Here is a 13,018-nt window from a genome sequence, read left to right as displayed (position 1 = left end):
GTTGGTAGGACATGTTCTGAGGCATCAAGGGATCACCAATTTAGTATTGGAGAGCAGCGTGGAGGGTAAAAATCGTAGAGGGAGACCAAGAGATGAATACACTAAACAGATTCAGAAGGATGTAGGTTGCAGTAGGTACTGGGAGATGAAGAAGCTTGCACAGGATAGAGTAGCATGGAGAGCTTCATCAAACCAGTCTCAGGACTGAAGACAACAACAACAACACAACACTTGGCTTAAGAATTATAAAAGCAGGCTGCATATATGTAAGAGATCTGGAGACACCGGAAGGTTTCAGATTGATTATATAATGATTAGACAGAGATTTAGGAATCAGATTTTAAATTGCAAGACATTTCCAGAGGTGGATGTGGACTCTAACCACATTTTATTGGTTATGAACTGTCCATTAAAATTGAAGAAATTGGAAAAATGCAGGAAATTAAAGAGATGGGACCTGGATAAGTTGAAATAACCAGTGGATGCTGAGAGCTTTAGGGGGAGCATCAGGCAATGGTTGACTAGAACAGGGGAAAGAAATATAGTAGGAGAATGGGTAGGTTTAAGAGATGAAATAGTGAAGGCAGCAGAGGAACAAATAGGAAAAAAGACAAGGCATAGTAGGAATTCTTAGATAACACAAGAGATATTGAATTTAATTGATGAAAGGAGAAAATTTAAAAATGAAGCAGGTGAAAGGGAACATGAACATCTAAAATATGAGATAGACAGGAAGTGCAAAATTGCTAAGCAGGAATAGCTAAAGTACAAATGTATGGACTTAGAAGCATATTTTGATAGATGAAAGACAGGTACTGCCTACAGGAAAAATAAAGAGGTTTTTGGAAAAAAGAGAAGGAGCTGTATGAATATCAAGAGCTGAGACGGTAAACCAGTCCTACGCAAAGAAGGGAAAGCTGAAAGGTGGAAGGAATATTTTGATTGTCTATACAAGGGAGATGAACTTGGAAGCAATATTATAGAGAGGGAAGCGGAGGTAGATGAAGATGAGATGGGAGATACACAAGAAGAATCTGACAGAAGTCTGAAAGATCTATGTCAAAACAAGGCCCCGGGAGCACATGACACTCTAACAGAACTACTGATAGGCTAGGGAGAGCCAGCCATGACACAACTCTTCCTTGTGGTGTGAAAGATGTACGAGGCATGCGAAACACTCTCGGACATTAAGAAGAATGTGATAATTCCTATGCCAAAGAAAGCAGTTGCTGTCACATGTGAAAATTACCGAAGTATCAGTTCAGTAAGTCATTGGTGCAAGTTGTTAACACAAATTCTTTACAGAAGAATGGAAAAAACTTGTGGAAGCTGACCTCGGGAAAGATCTGTTTGATATTCCAGAGACATGTAGGAAAGCCCAGGCAATACTGACCCTACGCCTTACCTTAGAGGATAGGTTAAGGAAAGGCAAACCTACATTTACAGCATTTCTAGACCTAGAGAAAGCTTTTGATAATGTTGACTGGAATACTCTGAAATTCTAAATATAGCAGGGTAAAATACAGGGAGTGAAAGGCTATTTACAGCTTGTACAGAAACCGGATGGCAGTAATAAGAGTCCGGCGTATGAAAAGGAAGCATTGGTTGGGAAGTGAGTGAGACAGAGTTGTAGCCTCTCTCTGATGTTATTAAATCTGTACATTGAACAAGCAGTAAGGGAAACCAAAGAAAATTTTGGAGTAGGAATTAAAATTGAGGGAAGCGAAATAAAAATTTTGAGGTTTGCCGATGACATTATAATTGTCAGAAACAGTTACGAACTTGGAAGAGCAGTTGGAAAGTGGCCCCTTGAGAAGAGGATACAAGGTGAACATCAACAAAAGCAAAACAAAGATAATGGAATGTAGTCAAATTAAATCAAATGAGTCTGAGGGAATTAGATTAGAAAAAGGGATACTTGAAGCAGCAGATAAGTTTTTCTATTTGGGCAGCAAAATAACTACTGATGGCCGCAGTAGAGACGATATAAAATGTAGTTTGGCAATAGCGAGAAAAGCATTTCTGAAGAAGAGAAATCTGTTAACATCAAATATAGATTTAGATGTTAGGAAGTCTTTTCTGAAGGTATGTTTCTGGAATTTAGCCACGCACAGAAGTGAAACATGGACAAAAAACAGTTTGGATAAAAAGAGAATAGAAGGTTTTGAAATGTGGTGCTACACAATAACACTGAAGATTAGATGGGTTAATCGTGTAACTAATGAGGAAGTACTGAATAAAATAGGAGAGACAAGAGACTTGTGGCACTACTTGACGAAAAGAAGGGATTGGCTGATAGACCATATTCTGAGACATCACCAGTTTAGAGTGTGTGTGTGTGTGTGTGTGAAGGGATTGGCTGATAGACCATATTCTGAGACATCACCAGTTTAGAGAGAGAGAGAGAGAGAGAGAGAGAGAGAGAGAGAGAGTGTGTGTGTGTGTGTGTGTGTGTGTAAACATGCGAACCACCTAGATGGCATTCTTTATAATGCACTGCCAACATCTATGAGAAGGACATGGAAACGGTTTTTAGATCAGGGTTAAAATCATTTGCTGCTGAATAAGTTAGCTAATAAGATTACTAGACACTCATTCATTGTTGGGTTCTTTTGATTCTGTTAACTGATGCACCACTGCTGCTGTGTTTGTCTTTGCAAAGAACGTTTTTGCTGTTGGTTTTCTGTTTGAAATGCAGTGTGATACACCTCTATCTGGTGCTAGCATAATTGTGATGGTTAAAGTATCGGCAGGTTTTCTGGGTGTTCATGCTTTGTGCTTTTTTAGCAATGTTACATAATATGTTAGTGTGTTTTATTTTTTGATTGGTATTTTAAATCAAAGTTTCATGTATCACCTACTTAATGTGCCTTTTGTACTTTTCTGCAATGTTATGTAATTTGTGCATGTGTTTTCACTTTTCAGTAGTGTTTTTACTTTCAGAATTTCTTTTTCATTTATTTACTTACTGTGCATATCTTGCGCACAGTGCAGACGATATATTTTGTGACTGCCCACCAATCACGTACCGACTCCTCGTCCGGCTATCCTCGCTTGGATTTTCCTTCGTTTCCCCTTTGTCGCTAAGATGAATGATGGGATGGCTACTTTGATTAGGTCATTTCCTGCGCTATTCTCATCTAATCATATTTTTGTTAATATTAGAGATGTATATATTATTTCTGTCGTTTCTGACATGTCCGATATTATCGTAGCAAATGATTTGTGGACGAATGAATGAATAAAATAAATAAATAATCTAACAAGTCTTCCGCTCTCATTCTTAATATAAGAAGAAGCTTGAGACATTTTTCTTGATGTCACTAACTGGATAACAATTCATCATAAACACTACAGTACGTACGGTGATTTGTTCTTCGGCTGCATGTAAGAATTCTCTCCCACATCTTCATCACCCACAGTGCACATTGTCAAACAAAACACCTTCGAGGTACACTTAACACGCGGTCAAAAGTAAATGTTAATACACTTGACAACACGTATGCAAACAAGATTAACTTATTATTTGCACCACGCAAATCTACACATTCAACATGTAAACACAACATACATCATAACCTAGCTGCCTCGGATAATCACCGATGAAGATGTTGCACTTTGACCGGTAATTGCAGTTATTCTGAAAGATATCTCAGTTATTCTCACAGTGTCACCAACAACATGATGGCAAAAAGCGGATTGTTTCAAGTGAAAAAGAAAGTCTATTGAAGCAATAACACTGCAAGGCTGCTTCTTGACATATTTCTGTTCAATAGACCGAGCTATGTCTTTTGTAACTGCATTTAAAGGTAAGTGTGATATCTAATTTACGATATATGTTGTTGAAACACACGTTAAGCGCTGCTAATGATGTGTTACCAACGACGCTCAAACATTTAGTCAATTTATTATCTTTGTATGCATGTGTTTGTGAATTTGCGAGCGTTGGTCAGGTTTTTGTGATAATGGTTCGCTAATTTTATAAAACTACATACTTCGGCCATAATTATTTTGTTGGCTGTCGACGGTGGCGTTATTTATTATGGGTTCGAAGAAACACAAGAAACATAAATCGGAAAAACGGGAGCGTTATGAAGGTAATAGAGTGTACACAAACAAGCCCGCGTATTTTGTCACTGTCAGATGTTGCATTCTGTGGATTGTTTTCTGTTAGACTACTGGTGCACTATCTTGCCTTTGAGTATTTTGCATGCGTAGTATTGACATTGTTTTCGTACGTAGCTGATAGTGTGGTATTGATTAAATCCAAAACCGATTGAAGTGGTATGACCCTACCAATGCTGAGACTGTAGACGAATGGCTTCAAACGTCAAATCTCCATGACATTTTAGTTCAAGCTACTATTATAACCAGGCTGATTTGTAGAACAGCAGATTTAATTTTCTTAGTGCTAATAAATGTGGGCAACTTATTGAAGGTCATCGGCAGCAAAACTATGGACTGTGTGGTTTTTAATGAAATCAGAGTAAACATGATTGCATTGCATTTTCGACAGGAGTGAGGATAACGAACTAGTAAAGCAGTGCGTTGTCACGTTGACTGTATTTGTGTGCAAGGGAAAGTGGGTGCATCTTGATACCATCGTTTCACACGTAAAGGTGCTATCTTTTGGTGTAACAGCTAGGTGTTGCCGCAGATAAATGCTTGGAAAACTGCCTTTAACGTAATATCCCGATATTAAGTGTTTTGTTGCCCTAGAGCGATATAATTATTCTGCGGATTGTAATTTCTAATGCGCACTACTGTTATTGTTGTAATCGTGAACTGAAGATAGTAACTTAATGGCCAAAAAAGGTATGTAACCAACAGCAGTATGGCATAATGTGCATATTTTACTAGGGAAATGATTGTGTATTAGTAAATATTTAAAAATAGCAGTGTTTCACTTTTGCATGGCGGGAAACGTTTTGTGTGCGTTTATTCAGCCCCTCGCCTCTTGATTCTAATGTAACAGCATTCCCATTAGCTATACTGCGCTTGTATTGCAATATTTACAAATAATCAAGGACAGTGCAAAATCCTACAGCTGAATATTAGCGACAGAAATATGCTTGATAGCCTACTCGCTTTTTGAACGGAACTGTAGTCAGGTAACAATGAACCTACAAATAGTCTTTGATCTTGAATTGTATATAGTCATCTAATAAATAGAATAAAAGGCCAACTTATTTTTAATCCCTCAGTCTTTGTACTCCACACTTAATATAGCTTGCATAAAATAACTTTGTGTTTGACATGTTACTTAATCTTTTTTTTTGGAAGAGGGGGGGGGGGCATTGTAGCCAGAGATGCTTGTGAGATCTTACACACAATAGGCCTATGTTTCATATCCAGTTTTGACCAAACACTGGAAGCAAATTGTTAATGGTGTGTAAGAAACGAAGTGTTATTAGTTCATATTCATACAGGCCCACTTGGTGCAGAGTGCTTGATTATTACAAAATACACCTGTGTTTTGAATACACATGTGTAATTGAACGGCACATTTCACTTGTATGTTTAACCAAACACATAGTAACCCATAATAGTTCCGTATCGTACTCTACCAGTTGTACTTCAAGTGATTTATGGTCTGTGATGAGCAGTGCCAGCTGTCCTACAAGAGTAGATATTTCTGCAGGTATCCTGGTCAATTTGTTCCTCATCCGTAACAGTGTTATGTTTTTCTTTTTTAGACATTTTTATTACAAATATATTAATAAGAATTAGATTAACCTAGACAAATTCAGGCCCGATCTAGTGTCCAAGACTGTGGATGTTACCTTCCCAAATCCACACATACTCCACAGGCCGCCATATGGTACGTGGCAGAGGGTACCCTGTACCACACTAACTATTTCCTTTCCTGTTTCACTTGCAATAGAGCAAGGGAAAAACAGTTGGCTATATGCCTGTGTACAAGCTCTAATCTGTCTAATTTTATCTTATGTGGCTCTTATGTGAAACGTATAATGGCGCCAGTAGAATCATTCTGCAGTCAGCCGCAAATGCTGGTTCTCTAAATTTTCTCATAAGTGTTGCTCAAAAAGATCTTTGCCTTCCCTCCTGTGATTTCCATTGGAGGTCCTGAAGCCTCTCCTTAATGCTTGTATGTTGGTCGAACTTATCGGTAGTAAATGTAGCAGATTTCCTCTGCATTGCTTCATTGTCTTCCTTTAAGCTGACCTAGTGTGGATCCCAAACACTCAAACAGTACTTGACAATGGGCCATGTTGGTGTCCTATATGCAGTCTCCTTTCCAAGTGAACCACACTTCCCTAAAATTCTCCCAATAAACTAAGTCAACCACTCCAAGTGAACCACACTTCCCTAAAATCTCCCAATAAACTAAGTCAACCATTCATCTTCACTACCACACTCCTTATGGCCTCAGTGCATTTCATATTGCTTCACAACTTCATGCTTAGATGTTTAATTGGCTTGACTGTGTCAAGCACACATTACTAATGCTGTAACCAAATGTTAAGAGTTCATTTTTCCTACTTTTCCACATTAAGTTAAATTTTGCTATATTTAGAGCTAGTTGCCATTCATCACACCAACTAGAAATTTTGTATGCCTCCTCTTGTATCCTCCTACAGTTACTCAATGGTGACACTTTCCCATCCACCACAGCATCACCAGCAAACAGCTGCAGGCTGCTGCTTAGCCTGTCTGTCAGATCATTTACATATATAGAAAATAACAGCAGTCCTATCTCGCTTCCCAGGGGCGTGACGATACCTTCGTCTCTGATGAACACTTGCCATCGAGGTCAACATATTCAAGCCACTCACATATCTGGGAAACTGTTCCATATGCTTATATCTTCACTAACATTTGGCAGTTTGGCACTGCCTGTTGCTCATTATCCATTGTTCCCAGGATATCGTGAGTGGAGGGCAAGCTGAGTTATGCACAAATCACACTTTTTAAAACTGCACTGATTTGCGGACGGAAGCTTTTCACTGTCAAGGAAATTTGTTGTATTTGAACTGTGAATATGTAATTTTATAGGTCCATTCTTGTACCCTTCTTATATACAAGAGTCACCTACCCTTTTTTCCGACTGCTTGGGACATTGCGTTGGGTGAGATATTTGCTGTAAATGCAAGCCAAGTTAGGGGCCAGTGCTGCAGATTACACTTTATAAAACTGAATTGTGATTCTTTCAGGACCTACCAGCTTACTTGCTTTCAACTATTTCAGTTGTTTCTCCGACCATAGATACTTCTTACTATGTCCTCCATACAGGAGTCGGTAGGATGGTGAAACGACAGTATGTTTGTGCAATTCTCTTGCATGAACAATTTCTTACGTGCAAAATTTTTAGCTTTGGCTTTCCCTATTCCGTCTTCTACTGTCACACAAGACTGGTTACGAGTGACTGGATGGGAGCCTTAGACCCATTTGCAATTTCACCTAGGACCAGAATTTTCTTGGTAAAATCTGTTGCTAAGTAATGACGATGGTAATTGTAAGTTTCGTGCATTGATCTTTTTACAGACGCACGAATTTCTATTAACTTTTGCCTGTTGTCATTTCACACCCATTTTTGAACCGAGAGTGCAACAACTTAGCTTCCTCTGCATTTTTCTAATTTCATTGTTAAATCATAGTGGGTCTTGCCTACAACACAGTAGGCCCATCCCGGCTGGGATGGAGATTTTCTCTGCCCATGGACTGGGTGTTGTGTTGCCCTCATAATCCTTTCATCATCATCATCAACAATAACAACAACAACAACAACACACAAGTTGCCCAGTTTGGCATCCCCTGAAATAAGATTTGCAACCCCACGGCAGGAATTCCTGCAAGGAGCCTCCTGGCCAACAATGCCACACAATCATTTTGTACAATAAACAACTAATGTATCATGAAACTTGTAGAACATTTAGGATGAGGGTTTTGGAGAAAAATAATTTCTGAATAACCAAAAAGTTTTAGATTCTTTCTCTTTACATAAGAATTTTTTCACAGTTTAAGAATGTCGTAGCTGACACTTAACAGTCCTTCCACTTTATTATATAAAATGTAATAGTCAGCAAAGCAGTTGCACACATTTTTTTTTTTTTTTTTTTTTTTTTTTTTAAAAAAACCACGTTAACCAAGTTGTGATAGTTCTAAGACTGCCCTCATCAGAATGGTAAAAGTTACATGAAATCACATAACAACTTCAAAATTTCAGCAACAATGCTCGTCAAATGACAAGTCCATATTCCTCGAGTCAAGAATAAAAATCATAATAAAAGAAGACAGACAGTTATTACAGAATGATAAAACCATGGTTGCAAGTGGGGGCACAAGTTAACTGCTGTAGCTGACTGAGACTGGCACATACAGAGTGTAAGAGGCATCAGACTATAGCACCCCCCTGCGGGTCCGGGGATTAGAATAGGCCCGAGGTATTCCTGCCTGTCGTAAGAGGCGACTAAAAGGAGACCATCCCCCTCACGGGGGTAGTTAGCGCCTGCGTCCGGAGACGGACGGTTTCCCGACCTATAATCGTGGTCTTTTTGGTTTTTCACTTCTCGTTTCTTCATTCCTTTTGTTGGTTCCTTTCTTTGCTCTTCTCCACTTCACTGTCTTCCTTACTCTTTCCCTTGACTTCTCCTTGCCTTCTCATTGCCTTTTTCTCCTTGCCTTCTCATTGCCTTTTTCTCCTTGCCTTCTCATTGCCTTCTTCTCCTTGCCTTCTCCTTGCCTCCTTCTCCTTGCTTTCTCATTGCCTTCTTCTCCTTGCCTTCTCTGGTCTCCGCCTCGGCGTTTGAGACAGTCTGTCCTCTTTCTCCCTCTCTCTTCTTTTTCCTCTTCTTCCTTCCTCCCTGTGCGTGTCTGAAGGCCGACCCACGCGTTCGCACGCGTAGCCGGTGACGGGGTAACGCGTAAGTCCCCGCCCTGGGTAGACATGTAAGGCACGCGCGTACCCCCTGGTAAAGGCCAGGCCCGGGGAGGGGTGATTGCCTGAGCTGATACCTTCTGACCATGCCGATTGGTCCCTCCGTCTGTTTCTCGGGAGGTGTGACCTGAGGTGTAAACATTCACCTAAGGCGGGAGTGCCCTCTGAGAGGGTCCCCACAAGGAAGGAGCGCGCCATCGGAGACGCTGGCAATCATGGGGGATTCCTCCGCAATGGATTCTACTCCATCGCTTTCGACTTCGACCCACAAACGGAAACGTGACCAGCCAACAGTGACAAAAATACTACCGCCTGCCCCACAGTTCCTCGTCGTTTCTCGATCTGAGGAAGGAAAGGATTTTTCCTCTGTCAACCCTTTCGTTATCCAGAAGGGCGTCGATGCCATAGCTGGATCTGTCAAATCTTGTACCAGATTGCGTAACGGTACCCTATTACTCGAAACTGAGAGCGCCTTTCAGGCACAAAAACTGCTTCGGGCCACACTCCTTTACACATTCCCTGTCCGGGTGGAGGCTCACCGAACTTTGAATTCGTCTCGTGGTGTGGTCTATACTAGATCCCTCGACGGCTTGACTGACGAGGAGATTCAATCTTTCCTCGCTGAGCAGGGCGTGACGGCTGTCCATAGGGTCATGAAAAAGGTCAACAATGACCTTGTACCGACCCGGACACTTTTCTTAACCTTCGATAGTGTTAAGCTGCCATCGCGCATCAAGGCGGGCTACGAGGTCATTTCAGTTCGCCCCTATGTCCCGACACCTACGCGCTGCTACCAGTGTCAGCGTTTCAATCACACTCGACAGTCTTGTTCCAATGCGGCTAAATGTGTCACTTGTGGCAGGGATGCCCATGAGGGTGACTGTCCACCTCCGTCTCCTCGTTGTGTGAACTGTCAGGGTGACCATGCCGCATCCTCCCGCGACTGTCCTGTCTATAAGGAAGAACGCTGTATCCAGGAAATTCGAGTCAAAGAGAAAGTGTCCACCTCGGCTGCTCGCAAGCTATTGGCTAGTAGGAAGCCCACGCTGCTCCCAGCGGGGAAATACAGCACTGTCCTCGCCTCTCCTCGGACTACCCGGGAGGTAGCAACCCAGACATGCGATCTGACCTTCAGCACCACGGTCGTCCGTTCGGCCAGTGCTAAGATCGCGCGGTCGACGTCTCCTCTTCCTCCCATCACCCCACAGACACCAGCCACTTCCTCAGCTTCTGCTCAGTCGAAGACCCCGAAGTCAGATGCACGGGCCTTCAAGAAGGAACCATCCCGTGCAGACTTCCTCCGTTCCTCGACCTCCCAGCCTTCGACCGGTACTTCCACCAAACGTCCTTCTAAAAAGGCGCATAGGAAGCACAGTTCTCCTTCTCCGCCGCGGCGCCTTTCTTCTCCTGCACCACCCAGCGGTTGCCGCCCCAGGCCGTCATCCGTTTCGCCTGGCCGCACCGCTGGTAGCCGAACATCTGGCCTTTCACCGGCGGAGGAAGCTCCCCCTCCCGGCCATCCTCCTGAGATGGCCGATGACCCTATAGACCCCATGGACGATGACTGTCTGCCTCCTGCTAGCGGCGGCAGTGCTCGCTCGAAGCCAGGCCCTAAGCGGCCTTCGAGGTGACCACTTCTCTCATCTTCCTTTTCTTACGATGGCACTTATTAACTGGAATATTCGCAGCATTCGCTCCAACCGAGAGGACTTGAAGTTGCTGCTCCGCTCGCATCGTCCGCTCGTCGTAGCCCTCCAGGAAACGAAGCTACGCCCATGCGATCAAATTGCCTTGGCACACTACACCTCTGTGCGTTTTGACCTACCCCCTGTGGTAGGTATCCCAGCTCATGGAGGGGTTATGTTGCTGGTCCGGGATGATATTTACTACGATCCCATCACGTTGCACACCGGCCTGCAGGCAGTAGCCATCCGCATTACTCTCCCCACTTTCACGTTTTCCTTTTGTACCGTTTACGCTCCATCGTCATCTGCCGTTACCAGGGCAGACATGACGCAACTTATTACTCAGCTACCTGCACCATTTTTGTTAACTGGAGACTTCAATGCCCACCATCCTCTTTGGGGCTCTCCAGCATCCTGCCCGAGGGGCTCCTTGTTAGCAGACCTTTTCAACCAGCTCAATCTTGTCTGCCTCAATACTGGCGCCCCTACTTTTCTTTCGGACACATCTCATACCTATTCCCATTTAGACCTCTCTATATGTACTCCCCAACTTGCACGCCGGTTTGAGTGGTATGCACTTGCTGATGCATATTCGAGCGACCACTTCCCGTGTGTTATCCATCTCCTGCAGCATACTCCCTCTCCGTGCTCCTCTCGTTGGACCATCTCCAAGGCAGACTGGGGGCTCTTCTCTTCCAGGGCGACCTTTCAGGATCAAACCTTCACAAGCTGCGATCGTCAGGTCGCACACCTCACGGAAGTCATTCTCGCTGCTGCTGAATATTCCATCCCTCACCCTACCTCTTCTCCACGTCGCGTACCGGTCCCCTGGTGGACCGCAGCATGTAGGGACGCTTTACGTGCTCGTCGACGTGCTTTACGCACCTTTAAACGCCACCCTACAGTGGCGAATTGCATTAATTATAAACGATTACGTGCTCAGTGTCGTCGTATTATTAAAGAAAGCAAGAAAGCCAGCTGGGCTGCTTTCACCAGCACCTTCAACAGTTCTACTCCTTCTTCTGTTGTCTGGGGTAGCCTGCGCCGGCTATCTGGCACTAAGGTCCACTCCCCAGTTTCTGGCTTGAAGGTCGCGAATGAAGTCCTTGTGGCCCCTGAGGCTGTCTCCAATGCCTTCGGCCGCTTTTTCGCCGAGGTTTCGAGCTCCGCTCATTACCACCCTGCCTTCCTCCCCCGCAAACAGGCAGAGGAGGCGAGGCCACCTAACTTCCGCTCCTCGAATCGTGAAGGTTATAATGCCCCATTCACCATGCGGGAACTGGAAAACGCACTTGGCCGATCACGGTCCTCCGCTCCAGGGCCTGATTCTATTCATATCCAGATGCTGAAGAACCTTTCTCCTGCGGGTAAAGGTTTTCTTCTTCGTACTTACAATCGCATCTGGATTGAGGGACATGTTCCCGCATGCTGGCGCGAGTCTATTGTTGTCCCGATTCCTAAGCCGGGGAAGGACAAGCACTTGCCTTCCAGTTATCGACCTATCTCGCTTACCAGCTGTGTCTGTAAAGTGATGGAGCGAATGGTTAACTCTCGATTGGTTTGGCTGCTCGAGTCTCGACGCCTACTTACCAATGTACAATGTGGATTTCGAAGGCGCCGCTCTGCTGTCGACCATCTGGTTACCTTGTCGACCTTCATCATGAATAACTTCTTGCGGAAGCGCCCGACCGCGGCTGTGTTCTTTGATTTGGAGAAGGCTTACGACACCTGTTGGAGGGCGGGCATTCTCCGCACCATGCATACGTGGGGCTTTCGCGGTCGCCTCCCTCTTTTTATTCGTTCCTTTTTAATGGATAGACAGTTTCGGGTGCGTGTGGGTTCTGTCCTGTCCGACACCTTTCGCCAGGAGAATGGGGTGCCACAGGGCTCAGTTTTGAGCGTCGCTCTCTTCGCCATCGCGATCAATCCAATAATGGATTGCCTCCCAGCTGATGTATCAGGCTCCCTTTTCGTGGACGATTTTACCATCTATTGCAGCGCGCAGTGTCCACGTGTCCTGGAGCGCTGTCTTCAGCGTTCTCTTGACCGTCTTTACTCTTGGAGTGTCGCCAATGGCTTCCGTTTTTCTGCCGAGAAGACGGTCTGTATTAACTTCTGGCGCTACAAAGAGTTTCTCCCACCGTCCTTACGACTCGGTCCCGTTGCTCTCCCACTCGTGGAGACAATCAAATTTTTAGGCCTTACCTTTGACAGGAAACTTAGCTGGTCTCCACATGTGTCATATTTGGCCGCCCGTTGTACCCGTTCTTTAAATGTCCTCCGTGTTCTCAGTGGTATGTCGTGGGGAGCGGATCGAACCGTCCTACTTCGTCTATATCGGTCGATCGTCCGCTCCAAGCTGGATTATGGGAGCTTCGTATACTCCTCTGCACGGCCATCCATCTTACGCCGCCTCAACTCCATACAACATCGG

At 44.1% G+C, this 13,018-nt stretch overlaps 2 protein-coding genes across 4 annotated transcripts in view; one reads left to right on the top strand and one right to left on the bottom strand.

The window, feature by feature from the left end:
- The window catches only part of LOC126263194 (cytoplasmic tRNA 2-thiolation protein 2-A), a 127,208-nt gene extending 123,588 nt beyond the window's left edge, over nucleotides 1-3,620 (bottom strand). Inside the window, exon 1 of one of the 2 annotated variants that reach the window (XR_007546862.1) lies at nucleotides 3,365-3,620. Coding sequence is in view for 1 of the 2 variants with exons in the window: in XM_049960256.1 (XP_049816213.1) it covers nucleotides 3,365-3,429 (65 nt within the window). In the remaining variant the exon portion in view is untranslated. The remainder of the gene's footprint in view (nucleotides 1-3,364) is intronic. The other variant, XM_049960256.1, reaches the window with a different exon arrangement.
- Nucleotides 3,621-3,673: 53 nt separating this feature from the next.
- The window catches only part of LOC126263193 (bromodomain-containing protein 7), a 111,563-nt gene continuing 102,218 nt past the window's right edge, over nucleotides 3,674-13,018 (top strand). The window contains exon 1 of one of the 2 annotated variants that reach the window (XM_049960255.1): nucleotides 3,674-3,809. In XM_049960255.1, coding sequence (XP_049816212.1) covers nucleotides 3,785-3,809 — 25 coding nt within the window. In that variant the 5' untranslated portion in view covers nucleotides 3,674-3,784. Of the gene's footprint in view, nucleotides 3,810-3,918; nucleotides 4,098-13,018 lie in introns of those variants that run through there. The other variant, XM_049960254.1, reaches the window with a different exon arrangement.

Source organism: Schistocerca nitens, chromosome 6, assembly GCF_023898315.1.
Source record: "Schistocerca nitens isolate TAMUIC-IGC-003100 chromosome 6, iqSchNite1.1, whole genome shotgun sequence".
NCBI lineage: Eukaryota > Metazoa > Arthropoda > Insecta > Orthoptera > Acrididae > Schistocerca > Schistocerca nitens.
This window is presented reverse-complemented; position numbering and strand designations above follow the sequence as displayed.